At 39.1% G+C, this 27,850-nt stretch overlaps 1 protein-coding gene across 1 annotated transcript; it reads right to left on the reverse strand.

The window, feature by feature from the left end:
• Positions 1–2,524: 2,524 nt before the first annotated feature.
• LOC130740722 (probable helicase CHR10) lies at positions 2,525–27,034 on the reverse strand. The gene is made up of 15 exons (XM_057593404.1): positions 26,983–27,034; positions 24,211–24,218; positions 23,551–23,629; positions 23,277–23,437; positions 23,032–23,160; positions 22,481–22,661; positions 22,005–22,140; positions 21,715–21,877; positions 20,991–21,080; positions 15,674–15,877; positions 9,097–9,193; positions 8,983–9,011; positions 8,777–8,852; positions 8,443–8,496; positions 2,525–2,713 (listed from the first exon to the last, which is right to left on the reverse strand). Exons 1-15 carry the CDS (start codon positions 27,032–27,034, stop codon positions 2,688–2,690), a joined length of 1,485 nt encoding a protein of 494 aa, XP_057449387.1. The 3' UTR covers positions 2,525–2,687.
• Between the last annotated feature and the right edge of the window lie 816 nt (positions 27,035–27,850).

Raw genomic sequence — 27,850 nt, forward strand, 5'->3', positions numbered from 1 at the left:
CGCAGAATCGACTTTACCTTAGGGTAAGCTTTTAGAGACTTTAACTTCCCTAGAACACGTGGCGACGTGTCGAGTGAGGACGGAGACGTTGTTTGACTAATCATTTTGCATACATGCAACATTAATGGGGTATTAACACAGGACGTACTCTGGACCTCGTCGGTTTCCAAAATGGTCATAAGACCCGGAATGCCGTGAAAGAGCGTTTATAGACGTCTCTTGTAGCAGACCGAAATGGCAGACCTACGGGTTTACTGCTGATCTGGCTACCTTTGTGTGGTGTAAGAGGCACGCGGGCCGAAATGGTTCCACCGTGGCTGGTGTTAGGGCTGATCCGTTTGATGTCCATCCCTTTCCGGAATGCATGTGGTTAACTGGGTTAACCTGCATATCATTTCATGCAACATGCATACTGACTTAGTGATGAGTGTGTTTGATACTTGTTAATTCTATTTGAGGCATGTTAACTGTGATTTATCGTCGTTTATATTCATCATGAGATATGCAACCCTAGGATGTTATCCCTAGCTAAAAGCCTAAGTGGCTATCCTATTATCTGTATCTATCCTTGCTATTATTTACATAATTCTTTGGAGTTGACCCTCGCGTCTTCTGTGTGTGCTTTGGCGAACAAACGCCCTTTGTCAGATGTCTTTGGCGGACTAGTTCACGACGGTTCACCCTTCGGGGGAAACTAGAGTTGGGATGCTGGAACAGGAGCGCATCGCGATAGCGAGCGGAGGACGGGGGATGTACCTAGACTTAGTCGTTCTGGATTCAGATTCGGACGACGATCACGCTAGCATGTAGGATTGAGTGTTAGTGTGAGCTCCTCGAGATGGGATTAGTGTAGGAGTAGAGTCTTAGCTCTGAACATCATTTGTTTCATTCGGGACAGGGTAGTTTCCCACCTATAGCTTTTTGTGTGGTTTCGTTACGGGAATCACAGAGAGTTGGTTGGACTTAGGAAGTCTTGTTTCAGGCCGATGGGCCAGCTTATTCTCATTTTGAGGGATAGTGTTGCGGACACTTAACCTTTTCATTTGGTTTGTATATATTGCCTACGGGCGTTGCACTTTTCTTTCCGTCACTGGAGGTTACTCGTGACGAGGTTGTTACTTACAGCGGGGGCTGTTTATATACTGTATATTAGTTCTATTGCTTTTCGCTTTTGGGTTTTATCTATTTCAGTCTTGTCTTAGTTATTATCAAAAAAAAAAAAATATTCACGTTTTTCCGCATTAAGTTTACTTTTGGTTAGTAAAGTGACGCCACCGAAATCGGGGTGTTACATGAACACGTGGCGACGTGTCGAGTGAGATTCGGAGACGTTGTTTGTCTAATCATCCTGCATTCATGCAACATTAATAAGGTATTAACACAGGACGTACTCTGGACCTCGTCGGATTCCAAAATGGTCATAAGACCCGGATTTCCGTGTAAGAGCGTCTGTAGACGTCTCTTGTAGCAGACCGAAATGGCAGACCTACGGGTTACGGCTGATCTGACTACCGCTGTCGTTGGAATAAGAGGCACGCGGGCCGAAATGGTCCCACCGTGGCTGGTGCTAGGGCTGATCCGTTGATGTCCATCCGTTCCGGATTGCATATTGGTTGACTGGGTTAACCTGCATATCATTTCATGCAACATGCATACTGACTTAGTTGTCGAATGTGATTGTTATTTGTTAATCCTATTTGGAACATGTTAAGTGTTTTTATTGTCATTTATGTTCGTTATGGAATATGTAACCCTAGGATGTTATCCCTAGCTATAAGCCTAAGTGGCTATTCTATTATCTGTATCTATCGATGTTATTATTTACATAATTCTTTGGAGTTGACCCTCGCGTCTTCTGTGTGTGCTTTGGCGGACAAACGCCCTTTGTCAGATGTCCACGGCGGACTAGATCATGATGGTTCACCCTTCGGGGGGAACTAGAGTTGAGATACTGGAACAGGAGCGCATTGCGGTAGCGAGAGGAGGACGGATGGTGTACTTAGACTAGGTCGTCCTGGATTCTGATTCAGACGACGATCATGCTAGCACATAGTTTTGAGTGTTGGTATGAGCTCCTCGAGTTAGGATTAGTGTAGGAGTAGAGTTTAGCTCTGACAGTCTTTGCTTCATTTGTTTCTTTGGGGGACAGGGTAGTTCCGCCTATAGCTTTTTGTGTGGTTGCCTTACGGGAATCACAGAGAGTTGGTTGGACTTAGGAGGTCTTATTTTCAGGCCATTGGGTCAGCTTATTCTCAGTTTGAGGGATGGTGTTGCGGACACTTCACCTTTACTTTCAGTCTGTACATATTGCCTTCGGGCGCTACACTTTTCTTTCCGTCACTGGAGGTTACTCGTGACGAGGTTGTTACTTACAGCGGGGACTGTATTATATATTGTACATTAGTTCTGTTGTTTTTCGCTTTTGGGTTTTATCTATTTCAGTCTTGTCTTAGTTATTATCAAAAAAAAATATATTCACGTTTTTCCGAATTAAGTTTACTTTCGGTTACTAAAGTGACGCCACCGAAATCGGGGTGTTACATTTCCAAACATGCATTAAGCTTCATAGCTTACATGGCTAACTGAATAAAGCAAGTAACAGTAGGTGATCATGCTTTTTAAAACATGACTAACCGAAGAAAGCAAACATCCACATAACATGACTGCTACAAAAGCATTTGCTGCATTTATGTTGGAGTCAAACCACCCACACCTGCAAACAAGCAAGCACAACAGCCAAATTATCATTAGAAGAGAAACATAAAGTTTAGGGTCCACAGATATTGAGATATAAACAGTATACAAATTGCAGAGATATAAATCAGCTACAACTTTTAATAATTGGAATATCAAATAAGCTTAACAACTTCACCCTGACCCAGGAGTACCCACCCTGCTGGGGGCAGGTTGAACCCCTTATCATTATGGTTATTATATTAATAATTGATAAAGTCAATTACGTTAACTTACCTTCACTTGTTTACCAATTATTTTTCTTAACTTTTGTTTCAGTTTATATGAAATAATTAATAGATTAATTTTTAAGATTGTGATTAGCTATGTGTGAATATAATTTATAACATTCATGAATGCGGCATGAGACAGTGCAGGTTTTTAAACTTTTCTAGCAAAATAGGTTAGGATTTAAATCCTAAGGATGCAAGGCACGTTTTACTTGAGCAAAAACTTGTCCTTACGGCCTACCCATCCCATTGCCAAGCTATTGAATGGAATAATCAATGTTCTAAAGATGATGATCAACAAAAAGTGCATCTAAAAGCTTTTTCATACTGAATCTTATGTTTTGAGGCAAATTGCAAGTGTGCTTCATAGTTAATCTCTGTTAAGTTTAAAAGTAATCAATCAACTCTCAGAAAAGATTTGATTATTCAAGCTTGTAATTTACTTTTAAATTGCAGGATGTTGAGACCAGTCAGCGTGATATTTGTGACATTTAAATTCCAGCAAATATTTTATAACTAAGGAGGCAAGAAAATGGGAAATGGGAGATATGTTATTTATTTTAATTGGACAACACCACAGTTTTACCACACGTCTAAAAGCATGCATATAATGATCTTCTAAACCTCGTCGAGTCATCATTTCTCTATATCATTTATGTCCATACTAACATTTAGTAATATATACATTATACATGTCAGTAAATCATGTCTATTCAATTTAGCAGTAGATAGTATGCATGTGCTATAATCAAGGCCTAGTTTTTTTTTGGATAAAAGAAGCAAAGAAAGAAAAACAACAGAAAGAAAACTACTGCCTCAAGAAGGCGACACCAAGGGCGTCAGCACGCAAAGCAGGCATGACCCCTGCTAAAGGAGAATCCCAAAAGCTAATAGTGGCCGTAGAAGACGCTCCAAGCTTAGCCAAATAATCAGCAACAGCATTTCCTTCACGGAGCAAGTGATGACAGTGGACAACCCAACTCCGACGAAGAAGACCCTTGATGCCATTAATTATGCACGCATACTGATGAAACGGGGGATGATCAGAAGCCAAAAGCCCCAACGCAAGCATAGAGTCTGTGAAAAGCTCCACACTCCTATATTCATGCTCCCAACACAACGTCAAACCCCGAAGAATTGCCAACAACTCCGCACGAAGGCTATCACCAACACCTGCAAAACCAGCAAAGCCAAATATCCAAGAACCCTGGGAGGTACGCACGACACCTCCAAACCCAGAGGGACCTGGATTCCCAATCGAGCTGCCATCAGTATTAAGAGAAACGAAGCCTCGTCCTAGGAGGGATCCATCTAACCCATCGCTCCACAGCAGGGGGTGTTGAACGGTGAAAGACATGGGCCACCAGCACCCACAGAGAACGAGCCTCGCGCACCACCTGAAAGACCTCAAGATTCTGACCAGCAATCAAGGCCTTACATCTAGCTTTCCAAATTGTCCAAGCTGTCGACAAAACTACAAGCAGGCTAAACCCCTCGAACTCATGCAACACATCCTGAAAATCCCGTAGCGTGAAAAAGGCCGCCGGAAGCACAAAACCAATCCCCCGCTAAACCTGAAGAAAAGTCGGACAATCCCGCAGGCAATGAACCACAGTCTCAATCGCGGAGCCACACCGACCACAAATCCCAGAACCAGATATATGACGGCGACACAAAAACTCAGAGGTAGGTAGGGCATTATGAACAATTTGCCAAGCAAAGAACTGAATATTATGCGGAACCTGAAGCTTCCAGAGCGCGTGCCAAAAGGGGACAGCGGGCGAAGCCTGATCTCGATCCACCAACCACCGGTACCCATCCCTGACGCTATAGTCACCATTCACATTATGGGACCAAATCAAACAATCTGGAGTATCCTCATCAAACAACACCTGCTGAAAGCTGCCAAGGTACTGTAATAAATCCGGGGGGAGACCAGAATACAACAGGTTAACATTAAAAGATCCTAAAGCATAGACATCCTGAAGCTTAAGCTCCATATCATGAATATCCACAAAAGGGACCCTATGACAAAGAGGGCCCAAAGGGGACCAGCTATCATACCAAAAGGAAGAGCTCCCATTACCAAACCGCACGCTAAAACCATTCTTAAGGACTTTCTTAGCTTTCAGAATGGACTGCCAGAAATACGACCCCTGATTCCTCTCATGAGACAACACAGAAGAGCCAGCAAGGTAGCGATCCTCAACCACCCGGACCCAAAACTTATCATGCCGCTGCACTAAACTCCACAATTTTTTTCCCAACAAAGCCACATTCATTATTCAACCGAGCACTACGGATACCAAGCCCTCCATGCCGCTTTGGCTTCGTAATCGTTTCCCAAGCAACTAAAGGAATACCAGTGCCATTAGCATTCCCCCAAATAAAACGGCGAACAACAGCATCAATTTGATCACAAACAGATTGAGGAAGCCAATTTAATTGCATCACATACACCAGAATGGCAGACAACACAGATTTGGCAAGAGTAAGGCGAGCCGGCTTATTCAATAAATTAGCCTTCCAAGAGGACAGTCTAGAAGTGACCCGATCCACAATAAACGCAAAATCATCCCTCTTTACACGACCCTGATGGATAGGAAATCCCAGATACTTCCCTATGTTATCAGTGAAAGGAATAGTGGTAATCGAGACCAACCTATCCTTTAAAGCACGATCCACACACCAGGAAGCCATTGCCTTGGACTTGGCAAAATTAATTTTAAGCCCAGAAGCATGACAGAATTCATCGAGCACTGACTGAAGTACCCTTATCTGAGATACCTCCGCTTTGGCAAACAACAAAACATCATCAGCAAAGAAAAGGTGAGAAATACCTGGACCCTCACGAGAGATGGTGACTGGCTTCCACCTTCCAACGCTAACCTCATGCTGAATCATATGAGTCAGTCGCTCCATACAAAGCACAAACAAATAAGGAGAAAGAGAGGAAGACGATACACAGTGCATGATCAAACCAATGATTGGGACAGGAAAGCCAAAGTCCCTAAGAGTGCCCTCAAAGAAGCTCCAGTCCACCCGATCGTAGGCCTTCTCCAAGTCTAGCTTGAAAAGCACATTCCTGCTTCTCTTCTTTTTTGACCTCATAAAGTGGCAACTTCCTGCAAAATGATGGCATTATCAGAAGTACCTCTGCTAGGAATGAAGCTACTCTGCAACGGCCCCACGATATCCTACAAACAAGGTCTCAAGCGAAGAACAAGGACCTTCGTGACAATTTTATAGAGGACATTACATAAACTTATGGGACGCAAATCACGGAAAGAGCCAGGCACATCAACCTTAGGGATCAAGGCCACAAGAGTCTCCGAAATAGAGGTATCAAAGGAGCCTGTGACAAACGCATCTCTAACCAGCTGCCAAACACTATCTTCCACCGTATGCCAACAAGACTTGAAGAAGATGGCTTGGAATCCATCCGGCCCTGGGGCCTTAAAAGAACCCATAGTGGACACAGCTTCCCAAACCTCCTCTTTTGTAACAGGAGCAACAAGATGCGCCACATGCTCATTACCCATCTTAGGGCACGCAAAAAGGGGACGAAGGGAAGGTCTAGTCGCCGAAGGTGAGCAAAACAGGTCTTTAAAAAATCGGATTGCCTCAGTTTGGAGCACCTGCTCATCCATACAAACCTCCCCAGAAGGCAAAGCTAGGGAAAAAATTTTACTCCTCCTACGACGGATGATAGTTTTAGCATGAAAGTACCTCGTATTGCGGTCTCCGAGAAGAACCTGCTACTCCCTGGACTTCTGGAACCATAACAACTCCTCCTGTGCTAGAGTTTGATCAAGCTCGACCTGAAGCTGATTATGAAGCAAAGATAAAAAAGCAGAATCCACGCGATCTAGCCTCAGCTGAATACCTCTAATACGAGCTTCTAGGATGCGCTTCCTCTTAATAATATTCCCAAACACCTCCCTATTAAACGCCATAGAGCGCTCTTGCACTGCCATCAAGTTACTAGGGAGAGCTGCCCTGTTACACCAAGTACTCGCCACCACCTGATCATAATCCGCATGAGTAAGCCAAGCTGCCTCAAAGCGAAACGGTCGGGAACCCACAGGAGAAGAAACAACCCCACACTTGACAAGGACCGGGGAATGATCAGAATGGATCCTGGTAAGATTCTCTGCCACTGCATCAGGGAAACGAATATTCCACTCCTGATCTGTCAAGCACCAATCCAGCTTTTTATGCATAATTGGTAGTCCACCTCTACGACGGAGCCAGGTGAACCTTAGACCAAGGGTATGAAGAGGGTCCAAGTTACAAGCATGAATCATATCAGCAAACAACGTAGCCCTGGCATAAGAAAACACCCCTCCTCGCTGATCAGAGCTCAATAGGGATTCATTAAAATCGCCCACAAGCATCCAAGGACAGCTAAGACGGTGGCGAAGAGAACACAAATACTCCCAACACCTGCGATGCACAGCGGGAACGGGGCTAGCATACACCCCTGTGCAACACCACGACCACTGAGCTGATTTGATCTCCACTGTGATAGCATGGGCATGCACTTCAACAATGGTGAAACTAAGAGGGGTCTGTGTGGGCACAAGAGACCACAATCCCCTGGAATGTCCTTGAGCTTCTACCAAAATGTAATGCTTTGAAACCCATATCATCCCAAAATTGCTTCACCTTCTGGAATTGCACATGAGTCTCCATGATAAATACTAACATAGGTTTATGTTTGCAAATGAGGCTTCTAAGATGCCTCCTCACCCCTTTGCTTGCTGCACCACGGACATTCCATGCGAGCACTGTTACTTCTTTGTGGCTCAGCATAAACAAGTATAAAGTGGTGCAAACAAGAAGGGAGATACTTCTCAATTACGTGCATGTGCTTCATCAGGTGGCTTATCCACCTGAATTTCACCCTCCTCAGCCTCCGCACATACCGCACCACCCATCTCTGTCATGTTCCCGCTTCTGGCGTTCACCCCCACTTCCGATGGCACGGTCTCATCCTTTCCTTTATCAAAGTGAATTTGTTGGATATCCTGCTGCACAAACAAGCCTCGTGCCACCTGCTTCAATGGAACAGTACGCTTGGTTAACTCGCGACCTGGTTTGTGGTGTGCCGATGGCGCCTCCTTCACCCCGGCGACGTTTTGATGGCGTTTGGGGACGTCGGTGCGCGTTGATACAAATAAACCTGTGCATTATTTATGGAAACCTAGTTTACTCAGCAATTGGCTCTTAAATGCACAACTTTTGAAAGTTACATACGTACAGAGCTTGCTTCATATAAACCTGTGCATTATTTATGGAAACCAGTTTGTGAGGAAATCATCGTACTTTATAGAGTATGGAAATAAATCAGTTATAGAAAATTGTTCATCTTCAAACATTGCATCACAGAATAAATCAAGTAACATATAATCATGTCAGAATGGATGAATATGAAAAGGAAATAACTGTTTCAGTTTTTTTTTCTTCTTTTTCATACCACATGCTAATCTTCCACCAGCATTTCCAGTGCTCAAACTAAGTTCATGCCCACCTGCAAAATTAGAAGCAAATGCAGATGAGGCCAAAGTAAAAATACTCAGTTACATTAACACACCAAACTTAATATACAAGGCTACAATTACAATGCGAGATATGAAATGTCAGCAAGAAAATGAACAACCAATTTCATTTACAAGTCATTCCTTCCTTAGGATAAGTACTCATTCATCTACTGCTTACTTCAGTATGACAAATGCTGAAGCTTGTGGCAGTAATTTTATCTACAGTACATAATTGTATGGCAAATAAATATTTAAAATGGAATAACTAACCCTTTCCAAGGTCATCTTCAAGTTCGTGAACCACTAAGGTTCTCCCAATGACTGCACTAGAGCAAGTGAGTGGAATCTGCATGTTTTATGCCAAACAACACGATTAGCTAATTTGAATTCAGATCCAGAGGCATAAGAACCATGGTTAGAAAAAAAATATACATCAAAAGAACAACTATTATTAAAACACAAATTACAAAGAGCACCTGATCCACTATTGTTGCCTCTGCGACTCCTGCATTTCATTAAAAAAAAAAAACAAATGTTGCATAAACAGGTCCAGAAAGCATAAACAAAAAGAGAACGGAAACAAGCATTACCATCGGCATTAGCAACTATGTTTCCCAGGTCACCCGCATGACGAATTTCATCTTCAGGAGCACCGTGTGTCTTTGTTGTCAGGATTAAAATGTGGTCCTAAACAAGTAGTGAATCAAAAATCAAACACTTAAATTGCCATACGGTGGGGTCAAATAGCACACATCACATTAGCACAACTTTTTCCTATAAAAAGTTCCCCACAAAGTTATTTCTATTGCAAGTAATTCCGACAACTTTCGAATGAAAAAAGTAGAATCAAAAGTAACCTCAATTCTTTCGAGTGGAAAAAGTAGCATAAAAATTAAAAAGTAACCTTAATTAGCTACAAACAAATATATCATATAGTCTTTCTAAAAAAAAGGGGAAAAGTAAACTATATATATTTTTAAAATACCAAAAGATAAAAAGAAGCTCCATGAACAGGAATGAATAGTTCCATAGAAACCCTCCTTTGTAGTAGTTATAGATTACAATTCGAGAACTAACTTCATACTAATATAATTATAATTACTTACATCAAGTTCCTTATATTCATTTCATCAAGTTTTCCAATCATGTAGTTGCATGTGTCTAATTTATTAAATTTTTATAATTAAGTCTTAATAAATATCCCTTACTTTTAGAAATAAAATTCATTTGTCAACTTTTCATATTTAATTTCAACTATATAGTGAAATAAAATTATGCCTATCATGTGTCCCCAATAATCAAAATAATAGTATAGAACAATTTCATATTTAATTTCAACTATATAGTCAAATAAAATTATGGCTATCATCCATCTATACTATCAATATTAGTATCCATGTAAAAAAATTAACGAATGTCATCTATTACAAGAATAATTAAATATGGTATAAATAAATAAAATGAAATTATTTCCAGAAAACACAACCAAAGTCAATACAAAAAAATACAAAAACAAACTTTTCAAGCATCATCTAAAAGTTTTTAAGACTTCAATTTGCACCAAATAAAAATACCAAAAAGTAACAACAAAAGTTCCTTATGATGCACCCTATCACATTGAATAAAAACCCTTATGTGAATAGTAGCCAAAATGCTATTCCTTTGTAGTAGTTATACATTCCTTATCTATAATTCTGTTTCAGTGTGTAGTTTAGACACAGATTCCATCACTTGTCTCTCTTTTCACTTTCATGGTATCCAGAGTCTGATGAGATGCAAGTCAACATACCAGACACACTGCCCATTGGGGGGGGTGTAACACCCCAACTTTTGAGGGTCACAATTAGTAACCTATTAAAAAAAATGGAATTATTTTCCAACAAGGATTTAATAAAAGTGGGTATATTTTTTTTCGTTTGCTTTCTTTCCAAAACATTTCCAAAACCTGATATGTATACTCTTACCCAAACCCTTACATCCGGCCTTGACAAGGCAAGCACCCGTGAGTGACGACGGATGTTCAAGTCGTATAAAATATACAGTGAAGTAATATCTTAACCGACAACAAAGTTCAAAATGTGATGACACCCTAAGTCCAATATACTTCCTACAATCCCCTCACTGGAGATTCGCAGAAGAGTAATGCATCGGAACCTACCCAAGACCAAAGTAAGTATTACAATCTTCCTTACGAGCTTCAACCAATGACGGTAAGCTTCTCTACCCAAGGCTCTAGCCTTACATCTAACTATTATTTTACAAGTCTTTGGTTGGTTCACTCACTCCAAGCAAATCTTCTCGTCAAACAGTCCAATCACCTCCTTGCAGCAATCAACAGCTACTCGAAGCAACACCTATTAGGGCCTGGCAGTTTGCCGACCGCTCAAACACAGACAAAGCAAACAAGGCAGAAAGGGTCAACTTCCTAGAGTAATGTAATATAAGTCCTAGCTAGATTTAGCATAGTTAAATAGCGTGTGAATAATAATTAGACACAGCATAAGTCGTTCTCTATCCTTTGAACGTCAAGTTATCAGTCCATCACTCGCCGCCTGCGCCTAGATGTATCTTCATTTCCTTGCTAGGGGAGCGTCACGTATCACTAATGGAAACGCACGACTCAGCGGTCAATCATCTAGCACGATGAGCTCTATACTCTCTAATCAACGAACAGATAACAGGATCAAAGACTAGCCCCTTAATCGATCCAAGTAATAGGAGTTAAGGTCTAACCTCTTAAGCAAATAACAAATAGTATGACTAAGGTCAATCCTCAAAATCAACTAACACATAATAGGATTAAGGTCCAACTACTTTAATCCAAGGACAAATAATATGATTAAGGTCCAACCACTTTAATCAAATAGCAACAATAGGATTAAGGTCCAGCCACTTTAATCCACAAGCAATAAATAGGATTAAGGTCCATCTTCTTTAATCCATAAGCAAATAATAGGATTAAGGTCCATCCTCTTTAATCCAACAACGAATAATATGATTAAGGTCCAACCACTTTAATCAAGAGTACTTAATAGGATTAAGGTCCAGCCACTTTAATCCAGGGGTAAACAATACGATTAAGGTCCATCCTCTCTAATCGATGGATAAATAATATGATTAAGGACAAACCTCTTAATCAAAGAATAATTAATAGGATTAAGGACAAGCCCCTTAATCAAGTCATGCAGGTATGCAAGAGCTAGCAAACCACGATTCGTCCTCACCCGGATACGTGTCTAGCTATGGTTCATGTCTCTATCGTTTTTCCCTAAGGTAAACGTCGGTCCATTGACCAATCTCTTCACAACAAGGAGTAACACCTGCACTTAATGGCGGTTCTACTCATAACGGCTCCTCTTCATGATGTTCACAACTCGAATCATTATCTTTCCTCGAACCTCAGATCTTCGTCCCTTCCTATTTTCGAACTCATTTCATATCCTAAGTCTTCCTCGAAAGGGGTTATGTTTATCATTCAAAGTGTTCTATCTGGAGTTAATTCATTATGGAATTTATTCTCAAATCAAGTCTTATGCATTTATTTGTTTCGAAATCTAACAAGTCAAAAGATCCCCATTATCCCCAAGTTTCCTTTCCCGAGAAAGCCTCGATCCTACATGTCAACAGTAGCACAGTCCTTCCGACAGATCCTACTTGCTAACTCTCGTAACACTCCGCATTCGAAGTCGATATATCCATAAGGTTTGGGCATAAGACAAGATTCATGCACTTTTGCAATTAAAAGGAATAGAACAGGTCTATCCACTATAAAACAATAAGACGGAAACCAGTAAACGGCCGAAGCCTCCAGAAAACAGAGACGCACGCCTCTATCAGTTCACAACGGCCGAAGCCTCAGAAATCATTTTCCCAGTCCAGTACAACAGTCATAATCAAAAGCAATAAACAGGTCGAAGTTATCGATGCCTAAATCATATAGCTAATAACTAGGAGAGTTGCCCTTATCTCGAGTTGTTCCAGTCTCGCGGTGTAGATCTCCCTCACAAGCTTGTTCAGTCAATCCCAAAGTTTCCACGATTGAACCTTTGAGCAAACAAAGCAATAATGAATCAACACAAGTCGATACAGTCGAAACAATCCTAACTAATGTTCGACAAAGCTCGAGAAGCTTCAGAGCACAACATTTAGGCACGAATGGAAGGGCTTTCCCCGAATGGATGAGTTTTGACTCGATTCAAGTTTTGTGCAAAAACACTTTATTCGCTAAAACGTGCATAACTCGAGCTACAGAACTCGGAATGACACGAAACCGGCGCCAAAATTTCCACAAATGAAAAAGCTACGCAATGGCTCAGGTCATAGAGACCCAAAAATTATTTTTGGACACGGTACCCAAGCAAATAGGTTTCGGCCACTATGGAAAATAGGGTTTTCGAACTTTTTCTTCGATCTAAATCAATTCCTAGGTATTCTTAGGCGATATCTAGGCCAGGGAAACTCTCAGAAAAATTATCGGGTTGAAAACTGTCGCAGGGGTATTTTGGTCAATATTTTTAGCTCAGAATTTCAAAACTGAATTTTCGAAAAACAAATTGGATGGGAATGTCAACAACGACGTTTATGACGACTAATCCTACTAGCACTAAGCTCAATCGTCAGTTTTAAGCGTAAAGAACGAAACTTTGCCCAGAAATGGGTATTTGATGCAAAAATTGATTCCGGCGGAATTCCGGCGACATTACGGAAAAACTAATCCGACAGAAGTGCTCTTGGGCACGTAGGGAAGATGTTTAGACAGAGAAATCAAGCTATTTGGACAATTTTACAAAAAGCTCCAAACTTTGAGCTCAGAAAAACATAGAAAAAGTCGACAGATCTGACGATCAGAAGTGAGGGATAGTAACTATACCTCGATGTCTTCGATTAGCAACGAACGGTGAAGCAATCGGGCAAGAAACGGCGAAAATCAACTTCTCCTCTCCTCCTCTCAAGCTCTCGGCCTCTTTCTCTCAAAGGTGAGAATTTTTTTGTTTTTTTTTCATTTTCCACCTATTTATAGGATTTGGAAAATGCGGAAAAATGATTATTTCGCGATTCCGATTTTTCCTACCGATTCCAACGTATTTTAGACACGATATTCTTCCCGCTGAATCTTCTAATTCTTCAAAGAAATATCAGTATGATTTTTGGTTTTCGAGGCTTGTTTTTAATGCTTACCGGCATTAAAAATGCACTTTATGATATTGACCTCGGATGCAGAAACTTCCTTCTGAAGAAAGATTGGAAACATCAAGAGAAATGGGTGTACGCGTGTGGAATCTTCGTTTGAAGCTCCGAATAGAAAAAGTCTTCATCGTCCGTAGATTTTAGGGTTTCTGAACTATCAGGGATTCCGTTTCGGCAAACTTCCGGGAATTGGAATTTGACGTTCGTACATTCCAGGGTTTCGCATCGAAATACTTGTTTATAGACGAATAAGAGAAATTCTAACATTTCCCTGAAGATTTTTGGAATTAGTTTCCATCGCGTCCTAAAGTGTAAATTAGCTATTTACTAGTGTCTTTGACCTAGGCTTAGGCGAATATTAGTCGTGCTATAACTCTTATCGGTTTTGATACAATCCTTGAACTTTTCCTGAACCTTCTCCTTCATAAATCTATTTCATCCAATAAACTCTCGTTCAGGTTTCCCTTCACGATACATCGAACTTATTCGTTAATAAGGAATTTCACTAATTTATTCTAAGCTTAAAATCTTGGGTCTCACAGGGGGGGAATCCGGAAATTATTTTTCATCACTAGTTTCAAGCCCTTGTTCTGTCCTCATTTTGGCAAAATCAGATTCTTTTTGGACCTCAATCCCACCACCTCTAGTAAATTTTTTGGCTGACAAGTGACAACCAGGACAAAAAGTACCTCTTCAAACCCAATCTGATAAGAACTTAAGAGATGAAGATATAGATTACAAAAAGTAGAGAGGAGTTCTCTCTGGATAGTGGATAGTCACACAAGTACTAGTGTTCAAGAGCCAGTCTCTCCCAAGGACCAATTACAAAATTTTCTGAATGAATTAACCAACAGACACCCCCCCTATTTATAACTATTGGACATACCCATTCCTAACAGTCATAACTACTCCCAACAGTCATAATTGTTCAGGCATAACTACTCTCTAACAATCAAACTGTTCGTTATAGACATACTGGTTCAGTTATTATTATTCACAGGTAGTGTTCCTATTCCTGCCTTGCATCTTTTCACGATTCAGGGTTGTTTGGCTGATGGGTTGCACCCCTTCCCTGGGTGTTTGGCTGCTGGTCCCTGTGCCTGGATCTGGGTCAGGGCAGCCCTGGTTGCTTGCGCCTGATCCTGGGTCTGGGCTGCTGCTTGCGTTTGGCTTCTTCCAACAACGTCGGTTGTATACATGTATGATTGGTGGTCACCCCCTATCAGAATCCCCCCCCCCCCCAAACCGTCTTAGCTCAAATAGTCTCCAAGTAGTTAGCTTGAATAGCCTCTAATTGCACCCTCACGCATCTCCATAAGATATAGCATATGGCAACACGTGTGCGTTGCATCACCATTTTATTTGCAGCCATTATCAACCTCCCTTCCCTATATATCTGACCTCCTTTGAACCCTACCCTCTTCAGCGACGTGTCCCTGCATGGTATGTTTGGGACCTATTTCCAGTGACCTACGACCTCCCGTCTTCACCAGCTACATGAGCTCGCCAATAACCATTATTCGCCTGGATGGTGCCAACTGTGACACTTGAGTCATCTTGTCTTGTCAAGCTTCAATGTGTGGTGTTGCTCTATCCAAATTGTCTACTTTAACATGTGATTCATATTAGTTAGGGAAACATACCTGAAGTGTTTATTCTTGATCAAGTTAGCGGTTGAGTTGTCTCTATTTACTCTCTTTTGATGTTTGGGGTCATAGTCATACTATGTCTATCTTGGAGTACAGAAACCTAGGGAACTTCGTTGATGGTTATTATCATTGTACTTGGTTGTTTTTTATTATTTAATGAAAAGTTAGTTGTTTTGATTATTTGCAAACCAAGGAGATGTAAAGTGTAAACAGATGGAAAGCTCAGACAAGCAACACATCATATATACCAAAATTAAGTAAAAAAAAAAACAAGAAAAGAAAAGAAAAGAATCGGCAATCAGGTTCTATTTGAAAGCTAGACAAAACTAACAGTATCAGCAGCCACAAGATTCAAGCCAACTCCCCCAGCTCTTGTTGAGATCTGAAAGACAAAAGCTCCATTTTGGTCATTTCCAGAATTCAAGCCCACATTAGCTGATGAGCTGCTGAAACTTCTTATTGCAGCAAACCGCTCCTCAGCCCTAACTAATCCATCAAGACGCTCATAAGAATACTTCCGTAACTCCAAAAAATCCTATATTAAAATAAAAAAAATATTTCATCAATATATCTACTTAAACTAATACTATAAGGAAATCTATACATGGGTATCAAAAATCTTTCCTGCAAAATGTCTAGTGTATGGGTCCATCTGAGCAAAAAGAAGAACGCGGTGTCCAGAATAATGTAGCTTCTGAAGAGAATCAGCAGTTTACCACTGGCCTGACAGAGCAAACATTAATAAATTTGTGGCATGCAAGAATAATGGTGTAAGCACAAAGTGTATATTTACGTAAAAGGAAATCTGACAACTACAAACAATAATCAATATTAAGGTCTTCCCTATGGTCTAGTATACAGCTAGGGCAGTTAGTTTTTTTCCATTAAGTACTATAAACAAAGAATGAAAGGGAAAACAAAGAAGATAGATAACAATCATTTTAGTAGTTACAAGGAATAGTTGTTGTAGAAATAATGGAAATAGGGAACATATCTCGTAATCATTTTAATAAGGTACAAATAGCGAAACTATCGTATAATTATTTATTGTGCCCACTATATATAACTCACTTGGTAGTGTAGTTAAAACACACAGATTAACTCCAATGTCTCTTGTTTCTCTCTTTCTACATGGTATCAGGAGCCAGACGAGAGGTAATCCTAATTTGTAATCCTATTGTCGATCAGTTCAAAAAAAATCGGAAATTGTGTCTCAACTTTGGTTTTTGAACCTCATCCACTATCGTGCTTCATTCCGGTAGGTTTCCACAGTAACTTCTGATCATTTCTTCCTCCTTTCCGGCCATAGTCGCGGTCGAAACCAGCCGCCGACCCCGCCACCGGCCTTGCCTCAGCCTGATCAGCCATTCCGTGGTGGTGGAGGTCCATCAGCCTTCTCACACACCTCCTCGCTCTGGCCACACATTCCCACGCGCTGCCCAGTTCTGTTGTGCATGGCAGCACCGTCAGGAAGTTCCTACAATCAGAACTTCTAACTTCCAGGCCTCTGTTAGGATTAATTATATTAGGATTTAATTTAGGAATCTATCTTTATAGTATCTTTTATATTAGGATGTTATCTCTTATTCTAGTAGTATATCTTCTGTATTTCTTAGGGATTAAGTTATTGATATTAGGATTAGTTATTATAAATAGGAGTGCCTTCCTTAGGTTAGAATCATGGATTAATTTATTGAGTTGTAAAGGGAACCAGCCCTATTGAAGAGGAACCAGTCTCTTGGTTCTGAAGAGGAACCAGCCTCTCAGTTCCAATTATCCCTTTTATTTAATATCAGTCTTTTATTTAGAAAAATACCAAAAATATTCCATTTTCCCCTATTTTCTTTATCGTTTCTCCACGTTAGGATTTTCCGGTCCTAACAATTGAGGTCCACAATTTGCAAGAGCAAGCCAAGGTGCAATTGGCTTTCCTTAGCATGGACGGGGAGAAGGCCACTAATTGGTTTTATTGTTGCTGCTATCAAGATCTTGATCTCACTTGGAATCGCTTCATCTCCCTCTTGCTTCAACGTTTTGCTTACGGGTATCGTGCTAACGTTTACAAGAACTTGAACACTCTCCGACAAAGCAGTATTGTTGACGCTTATGTGCGGAAATTTGAAGCTGTGATGGCCCATCTTACTGATCTTTCTGAAGAGCGGTTGTTGAAGTGTTTTCAGCGGGGCCTCAGACTGGTGGTTCGTCTTAGGTTGCGTTCTTTCCATCCTACAACTTTGTTGTGTGCCATGGAGATTGCTCGGGAAATTGATTCAGAATTTTGCCTTGCTGAAGAACAATCCCTTACTCCAGAGGCTTCTCCCCACCCAAGCCCCCCCTGCCTTCTAACACCGAAGGGGAAACCATTGCTAGTATTTCGGTGGAAGAAGAAGGCATACTCAAGGAGGACTCCCAATTGTTAGGACCCGAAAATCCTAACGTGGAGAAACGATAGAGAAAATAGGGGAAAAGGGAATATTTTTTGTATTTTTCTGAATAAAAGAATGATATTAAATAAAAGGGATAATTGGAACTGAGAGGCTGGTTCCTCTTCAGAACCAAGAGGCTGGTTCCTCTTCAATAGGGCTAGTTCCCTTTGCAACTCAATAAATTAATCCATGATTCTAACCTAAGGAGGGCACTCTTATTTATAATAACTAGTCCTAATATCAATAACTTAATCCCTAAGAAATACATAAGATATACTACTAGAATAAGAGATAACATCCTAATATAAAAGATACTATAAAGATAGATTCCTAAATTAAATCCTAATATAATTAAGTCTAACAGCCTCGGTCTCCCTATTCCAAATCTACACTTGGTTTGTTAGTTTGGCCCCTCATCTCCCTTCATCTATACCAAAAGGGAAGAGATCAATGGGGTGTAGGTGGGTGCATGCAAGAAAATACAAGGTTGATGTTGTAAGATCAAGATTTGGTCATGTGGTACAACTCTATGTTTTGATGATAACAAGTATTTATTTGTGGATGAACAATTATGGTACTCTAACGTTTGCCTTGAGTGTTTTGACAAACAGGTTCTGATCCGGATACCAGAAGATATATTCATCAGAAGATTTGAGGATCAAAAGTTCTGAAGATCAGAAGATCTAAAGATCAGAAGATCTGAGGATCAGAAGATCTAAAGACCAGAAGCTCTGAAGGTCCAGAAGCTCTGAAAGACCAGAGGCCTTGAAGGTCCAGAGGCTCTGAAGGTCCAGAAGCAGAAGTTACGAAGGTCAGAGGATCCAAGCTTCCCTCTGACTCTGATCACCAAGCTTCACAAGTTCCAACATAAAGCATCGTCAGATCAGAAGTCAATGGTTAAAGGAAAATGTCACTATCAAGAAGTACAAGAGCAGTGTACTAATTTGACAAGCCTACCTACCAAGGTTCAGCCACAGCAGGTTCTGAAAGTTCTAGAAATGCCCTCCAACGGTCATATTTTCTCAACGGAAATATCATTTGCACCTTGGACTATTTAAGGCTGAAGAAGAGAAGAAAGATAAAGTGAGAGAAACCAAGAGCTGCAATACAAGAAAAGATTCAAGCCTCCACTTTCTTCATCTGTTCTTATTTAGTTTACACTTAGCTTATTCAGAAGCAAACCTTTGTAAAAATCAACCTCAAACAGTTGTTTGTTTTTCCTTAAGGGACCAGGTAGGTCAGTATCCTTAAGAAGACTAGGATCTGTGTATCTTAATGGTGATTCCTTAAGGGACCAGTTAGGTCAGTATACTAAGAGAGTGAATCTTAGTTTTTACTAGTTCATTGTATTGTTAGTCACTGAACAGGTTGCTAGTGCAGTTGTAACAAACTCTGAATAGTGGATTGCCTTCATTCTAAGAATGAAGAAATCACCTTAACGGGTGGACTGGATTAGCTTGAGGGATTTATCAAGTGAACCAGGATAAAATACTTGTGTGCTTCTCTCTTCTCTCAATCTTTATCCGCAGCATCATCTATCTCAGATAAACCGAAAAGATTTACTTTAAATCTTAAGGGGAAAGTTTTTATATTCAAAACTCTATTCAACCCCCCCCTTCTAGTCGTTTTTCACACCTTCAGATGTATCAATTGAGAGGTACAAGGCAAGGCTACTGGTCAAAGGGTTAATTCAAACCTAGGAAGTTACCTATTGGGAAACATTTGCTCTGGTTGCCAAAGTGAACCCAGTTTACTATCTCTTTTGCCAACTATGGTTGGGACTGACAACATTTGTTGTGAAAATTTCTTTTCTGCATGGGGAACATGATGAAGAAATTTATATGGATACGCCTCTAGGGGAACATGATGAAGAAATGTTGCCGCTAAAATAGTGTATAAGTTGATAAAGGCATTGTATAGACTAAAACAAAGTTAAGGACATATAAATTGATCATTGAACACTCAATTTCAAGGGGAGTAACAATGGTGTTGGTATATGTGCATGGCATTATGTTGACAGAAGATGATAAAAAGGAGTAGCAGTTATAGAGTCAATGCTTGGACAAGGAATTTGAGATCAAGGCCATGGGAAGATTGAGTATATTTTAGGAAATGACGTGGACAGCTCCAAGAAAGGGATTTCATATCCTAGAAGAAATATATCACAGATTCCCTCAAAGACAACGGCAAAACAGCTTGCAAACCTGCCAGCACCCATTGATTCAAACACTAAAGCTTGGAAGTGCTGAGGAAGATGTCGTAGTAGATAGAGAGATGCATGCTAGTGGGTAGACTACTAGACTTATATATTTGTCTCATTCAGGCCTGATATTGCCTATGCAGTGGACCTTGTTAGCCAATATTCACATTGCAAATGAGGTATGTGCAAAGTGCACAAAGTAGTATAGTACCTTAAAAGAACTCTAGAACGAGGAATCCTATTCATAAAGAATGGAAATGTAACACATGAAACCGACACAAATGCTGACAATGCAAGGTCAACTGCTGCGGGCAGAAGGTTGACTACTCGGTATTCTTCCTTTCTTTGAGGAAATTTAGTGACTTAGAGAAGTGAAAAACAAAGTGTAGAGGCCTAGCCTAGTGCAGATGCGGAATTCCGAGCAATGGTACAAGGTGAGGCTCCTCTGACTTAAAATCATTCTGGAAAATTTACGGATCAAATGGGAAGAACCACCAAGTCTCTATTGTGATAAAGTCAGCAATAAGCATAGACCATAATCTTGTGCAGCATGATAGAACAAAGCATATTGAGGTACAAAGGCACTTTATCGAGGAAAAACTAGATAGTGGCTTAAAATGTATGTCCTAAATATTTGTCCTCTCAAGTCAAGCTTACAACTTACAGACATCCTCACCATAGGATTCAGCAACTGCAACATTATGAAGATTGTATCCACGTTGGGTATGGAAAACAACTATTCACCAGCTTAAGGGGGAGGTTGCACAGATTTGTGTGATTATTAAATCAAGGGATCGTTTATTTTCCTAGTTTACTAAAATAGTGACTTGTGTATATATCTTGTATTCAGATTGATGCACTGAAATCAATTCATTCAACTCTAAAATTTCAGATGCAATATTCACACCCAATTTGGAGTACAATATCAAACTTGAACTTGCTCTAACAGAGATTATACGTCTTAAAAGCTCGGGTAGGATAATTCCCAAGTTATCAGGTATAAACATAAGTGTGGCAGTTACCTGAACCAAATGTTCACCTTCTTCATAAGGTTCAGGCTCAATACCTGGAAAGAGATATGGATGGCTGCATGCTTTTCTCAGTTGTATCACCTAGAAAAGTGAATCATATATACCATTAACAGAGCTAAAAGATACAAATACGAAAATCATGATATGAAGTTGATATAGAACAAAATAAATCAAATATGAACAGATTTAAATTCAATCCAATACAGAAATAGTAATGGAAGCACATCATAAGATTCACATGATTACACTTTCATTCTCTAAGCAAATCCAACCAAATACACCTTACAGGAAATTAAGAACTTAATTACTACTCCATAAAACAGAACTATACTTAAAACCAAAATTAATAGTTGCTATTAAATATTATTTTTATTTAATGAGAAGAAAATGTACTGAAATTATCTGCCACTTAAGGTAAAATAATATTATGAAAACTATTAAATAGCCTCAATCATAGAAAAACATAGTTGCATTTAACTAAATTGCCCTTTATTAAAATACATGAAACATGTCACTCCTCCACTAATGCTTTCCCTCATTCCATTCTTTGGAAATACCAAGAAACAATGATAAAGTTGAAAGATAATACTTTCTTAAATCTCTAAAAAAACTGAAAAAATGAAATGATGCAAATTTCTAAATAACATAATTTAAAATAAACGAAGAAATGAATATGAATCAATCTGGTATCTGCCACCAGGCATAATGGAACTACAGAACTTGCTATAGCACTATGAAGGGAAAAAGCAAAACTGAGAAACAAGAGCTTGACTAATTGATGATTTGATGTTCCAGAAGATAGTGAAAGTAGCTTAGGAAGTTCCTTCCTCAATATTGACACATAGACCTTTTTCTCTAGGCTGACAAGGGGTACTAACCTGTCATGAGATAGAATTTCAATATTCTGTATGACAGCTTTGCAACTTTAAGTCATTAGAAACTACAGCTTAATAATTGCAATAAAAAGTTCAAGGGACTATCTAAGTAGAACAAGATACAACATACACAGTTGTCTCAGTGAGAGGTGGCAACACTAAATTTCCACATTCCATATGCTTCGATTTGGTACGTCGAAGCATAAAGGCCCCCAATACACTTCTCAGGATTTGAAGTCGATCTTTTACCTTTGGAGAATCATGAACTGCTCATAAACAAAACTGCAAAAATTAGAAAAGGATAAAAGCAAGAAGTAATTATGTTCCCTTCTAATAAATCCACCTTTGGATCATCACAGTTTACTCAATTGGATGACAAACCTTCCATCCTATGGCCAGGCTCTTCAAATATTTTTGCAGAAAGAATGCAAGAGCTAAAAAGGAAATTTTTTAATTTCGTAAAACCTTTAAACCATTTACATTACTATATAACAAAAGGATCAAGGTCAGTAGTAGAGAGCTCATTTTATAAATGTGCAGCAATCTTCTAGAAAAACAAAAAAAAAAACAATGATACAAAATTATAAAACAATATGATAAAATGACCTGAGGTAAGATCACTGATGTCCTTGAATGTAGAAAGGAACTGATCCAGTGTACCAAAGACAGATGGCATGCAAAAATACATCAACGCCCACAGTTCAGAAAGGTTGTTCTGAATAGGCGTGCCAGTCATCAACAACCGTCTTGGCATGATATAGCGGTCTTTGAGAACATTAAATAAAACCTGATAAAAGTTTTAGAATTTTAACAATCAGACGATAATCTCAGGGCAAACGACATATTAACGTTTCATCATTCAACTGTCTGAAATTCATGTTTTGTATCTGGTAAGCCTAAAATGCTGATATAATATACAAATATTTATATGAATACTGATAAGCTTTCCAGATCTTGCATTAATCATGTCCCATTTTCAATTTTTTCGCAAAGTTAGCCTGGTCTCAACTCAACCAATAATTGTCTCACCAAGAAACAAAGATCAGTAGATCACACATATGACTATTGCTTCTTTCACATGAAAGTGATTAGACTAGTTGAACATACAGAAGCATACTCTAAATTGAACACTAATATATATGCATTTAATACTATACACTTGATGGGTTTTTAAGTCGTTGAGCTTCATCAATGATTGCATACTGCCATGGTATTTGCGCAAGAAAATCCTTATCCATCAGGGCAATGTCATATGTCGTTAACAGCAAATCAAAAGGCAACATGACCTGCCAAAAAGTTTGACCATAACAACATGAGTAGACATTCACATGACTAAAGAAACATAGCACTTTAAGCAAAGCCATCCGGATTCAATGAGCCCATGAAAATATAATGCGCTCACGTTAAGTTTTGATGATTGCCTTGTTACATGTTGGTGTATTTTCATGCGTAGACTGCGCCCGTGTTCTTTATCACCAACATATTTTAAGACTTCCAGTTTAGGGGCAAATTTGACTATCTCTGACACCCAACCATCTGTCACGCTTAAAGGACATAGAACCACTGTAATATGTAAAATAAAGAGCAGCAAAAGAAATAAGTATTTTTATCTGAATACCCATTACAAGAAGAAAAAAAAAGCATAACTTATCAAATCAAAGTTTCACTTCACTTACAAAATGGCCCAAGTGACAACTGGTACACTTTTAAATAACTTAAAAAGGAGATAGCTTGCAAAGTCTTTCCAAGTCCCATCTGACAATTTTCATACACAAACACATTAAAATAAACAAATCTGGGAACATATTTTGCATTCCACTGTTAACCTCATTTTCAGTTCTGCATCTGCTGAAATAGAGAAGGTCAAAACTCAAGAAATTTTTAAAAGTGTGTGCACTGCATATCAGTTAACCATTCTAAGATAATGCTGTTGCTGCTCTTTGTATATCAACAAATGAGACAAATTACAAAAAACGTGACTAGGTATCTCAAAAGCAACAAAAGATTTTACATGTCTTCACCGAATTCATCCTCTCTTATAAAAAATAAAAAATAAAAAAACCGAATTCATCCTCAATTAACTCATAAAATGTGTGATATTGAAACTTTTATGGCAGTAAGTAGCAATTTCTCAAAACATATGATATTGAAGAAGCGTGGAAGTACCTCTCTGTTGGGTATATGTTGGTTTTACATAATAATGACAATAACTCAGAAATTTTTTTCAAATAATAACAATTTTAAAATGTGAACTTCGTACAACTGTAATACCAATTCCACAAGAAAAAACCTCAGATTACATAGGCTGTGATACAGAATTAAAGAGAGTAGATTACCTCATCCCCTGCACAAAGGAAACATTATGATCACTAACATGATTAAAAATTATCACTTCAGAAATAATATCATGCCACCTAATCTTAAACCTTCATAATAGGATAACAAAGATAAAAACACAACATTTATCAACAATCAAACTCAATATTGTGTCTTCCTTGTTACAAAGAAATGTGAAACAACGTCTATTATTGTATTCACATATCAATCTACTCTGATTGACATTAAAACAGTTTTTCATCACCAAACATAAATAACACCATTGAGGTATGACGGTAACTTGACAAAACAAACATCTGTGTAATTACTTTTAATAACTTTATGGAGGGAAACTCCTCCTACGCTTGCGTCCTAAGCCTGAGTAAAGGAAGAATGTTCTGTTAAGCCTTCGGCAACCAATGTAAAACTTCTCGATATCTTTAAAATGGATCAAACACGAACTTTATGTGATAACATATGTTTATATGTCTGTATAGGTGTGGGATCAATTAACATCAAGTGTCAAACTTTTACATTTCCACCACTTAATGACTTTTTTGTAGAATGAGTTGAGCCAATACAACTCTTGAATCTATACCAAATTTCAGGCAAATAATCTAATAATAAAAATTTACTTATATTAAAAAACATATTATACATTGAAATAAAGTAATATAATCAATGAAGTATCCATTAGTTTTTATCTGTTTGAAATTTAGAAACCTTGATATACTCCTTAGGAACTTTTAATTGAACAGTTTGATCAGTTAATTTTGCATTGTACAAAAAGTTTTTAAGAGGGATAAGTTTAAAAGCTTCACACCTGGTGTCAATCAATCCAACAAAAGTTGAGTCATCATTCTAAATTCTCAAGAAGATCTCATTCTCAATGCTCATAAAGTCATTGCATCATTCTTAATCCTCATGAAGTCAAGTCATAATTCTTTACAATGTATCTAACACTCCCTTCAAGCAGGAACACATAAATTTTATGCATCAAGCTTGTTACATATATAACTAATTGGGTTAATCCTCTAATTGGTCCCTATGGTTGTGTGGTCGTCTGAAATTAGTCCCTCCCCGGAAAATTTGCAAATCTGGGTCCTCTCGTTTGCAATAAGTCTGGAGCAGGTCCTCGCCGGAGCCCGGAGCTCCGGTGAGTGATGAATTGGCTCGCTGACTGGGATAAAAACGCTGACGTGGATTTAAAAAAAAAAAAAATAGAATTCAGATTTATTAATCCAATTAACTAAAAAAATCTAATTAACTATCTAACCCTAGTCTAATTCACAAAATCAATTTACCAAAATCAAAAACAAAAAATTGGTGAAGTTAAAGACATCCGTGTTCCTACTCCTCATCTCCATGTTCATCATCTTCATCTTCTCCATCACATCATCTTCTTCCTCATCACCTCCTTCAACAGATCTGTGTTCCTGCTCCAGCTTCTTCACCCGCAACCCTCCCTCACCCGCAACCCACCGTTACTTCTTCCAAAACAGAGCTTCTGAACCCGGTCATCCCTCCCTCACCCGCGACCCACCCATGAAACCCACCCCCACCCAGAACCCATCGCAACCCACCCCACCACATGCAATCCAACTCAACAACAACAATCAAACTCAGCAAATTGACGCACTAGATCTCTCGAGTTGGAAATCAACAGAGGAAGACTCCCTCACTCTCAGACTCAGATCGATGCCCAAGATCGACTCTGAGTGGATGTGGACGGATCTGCAAAACTCTCCACCAGTTCAGGAAGAAGGAGGAGGAGAAGAGGAGGGCGGAGGTGCTGCCTAATGGGTGTTCTCTTTGTTGGTTGGTTCCTAAGTAAATTTTGGATCTGAGAGAAAGAGAGGAATCAGGGGAGAAGAAGCTTCGACGCGAGAGGGGCTGCAATGGTAGCTATGTGGGTCAGACGCGATGGAGGCACGACGATGGTGTGAATTGCTGCGTGCTTCAGATTCTGGGATTTGTGTGGCTTTGATGCAAGTTCAATGCAAAAATGGGGTAGAAGATGCTGATTTGGTTCTATTTTGGTTTGGTTCTTTGCTCATCAAACTTAATCATCATCATCATCATTTTGGGGTTGGGATTGGTGGGTTGGTGATGTCGTGAAACAAGTTTGGATTTTTACTGTTGTTATCCTAGTTTGGGTTTTTTATGATTATTTCTGGGTTTGGATTTTCATGATTTTGTGTTCTTGGTTTTTTATGAAGATGAAGAATAGAAGATGAAGAGGATGAAGATTAGGCTTGCTGATTAGGCTTGTTAGTATGTTAATTAGGATTAAGTTTGTGTTTAGGGTTAATTAGGGTAAGTTAAATAATTAAGGGATTTTTATTTTTATTTTTTTAATTTTTTTTATTTAATTTTTTTTTAATACCACGTCAGAAAAATTTATCTAGTCAGCAAGCCTAATCATCACTCGCCGGAGCTCCCAACTCCGGCGAGGACCTGCTCCACACACTTTCCAAACGCGAGGACTTAGATTTTCAAATTTTCCGGGGAGGGACTAATTTCAGACGGCCACACAACCACAAGGACCAAGTAGAGGATTAACCCTAACTAATTCTAGGACCTCTCAAAGACTTAGTAAAGACATTTGCAAATTAATCATTTGAATTGACGAAGCTAGTGATGATGTCCTGATACAAAATTAATCTTCTCTCTAACAAAATTCGATTATTCCCAAAGAAAAAAAAACACAAACCCCAATTTTTCTATCAAATTCTCAGATTATCCGAGCAACCAAACACACTGAAATGAAGATTGAAAGGGCATAATCTCACCGAGGATGACGTTGACGCCGAGTTTATACCTCTGTTCATAGCTCAGGTTCATGGTTTCAAATATGACGCTGAGTCCGAACTCGGAAACTCGGTGGAGAGAAGAGAGAGCGAGTGACTGAGTGGAAACGAGTCGTTCATGGTACTTTTGAACGAGGAAGTTGCGAGGGAATGGAAAATTGGAATTTTTTCGTTCTTACTATTGAAACTCCTCTTTTGTAAAATAATGGAAAAGTGACATTCTCTATACGGATTTATCTATGGTGCACAAGTTTTTAGTTGTGTAAAGTTACACAACTAAGGGGTGAGTCGGTGTTTACGGTGTGTTTACAGTGATATTTGAAAACAAACATTCTCCAAATTCGACTTGAAAAAGTTTAAGATTAAGGGGTTCTTTTGGGAAGACATCTTGCCAAAGTGTTGTGTGTGGAACGTGATTTTGGACAAACAAGTATCAAGGGTTGAGTTTGTAACTTAAAGCAAATATTCAACAGTACTGGAAACTGAATTTCATTAAACAAAGGACAAAGTACAAAGAAAGTCGAAAAACTGGAAATTACATCAAGTAAAGAAAATCGACAAGAATTCAAATGAACGGAATAACAAGTTTGAAAGCACTAAATGTAACACCCCGATTTCGGTGGCGTCACTTTAGTAACCAAAAAGAAACTTAATGCGGAAAAACGTGAATATTATTTTTTTTTTTTTTGATAATATAAACAAGACTGAAATAAATAAAACTCTAATGCGAAAGATAACAGAACTAATTTACAATATAATTACAGCCCCCGCTGTAGTACCAAACCTCGTCACGAGTAACCTCCAGTGACGGAAAGTAGTAGAAAGGTAACGCCCGTAGGCAATATGTACA

Source organism: Lotus japonicus, chromosome 1, assembly GCF_012489685.1.
Source record: "Lotus japonicus ecotype B-129 chromosome 1, LjGifu_v1.2".
NCBI classification, from domain to species: Eukaryota; Viridiplantae; Streptophyta; class Magnoliopsida; order Fabales; family Fabaceae; genus Lotus; species Lotus japonicus.

Bases quoted from the DNA above. Each gene is read 5' to 3' on its own strand.
- LOC130740722 (XM_057593404.1), bottom strand. From the start codon at position 27,034: ATGAACCTGAGCTATGAACAGAGGTATAAACTCGGCGTCAACGTCATC. The intron at 23,161-23,276 runs GTGAGCGCATTA...ACTTTTTGGCAG, and splicing joins GGCAATCATCAAAACTTAAC to GTCATGTTGCCTTTTGATTT. The intron at 2,714-8,442 runs GTATGAAAAAGA...GCTTGTTTGCAG, and splicing joins TGGTGGAAGATTAGCATGTG to GTGTGGGTGGTTTGACTCCA.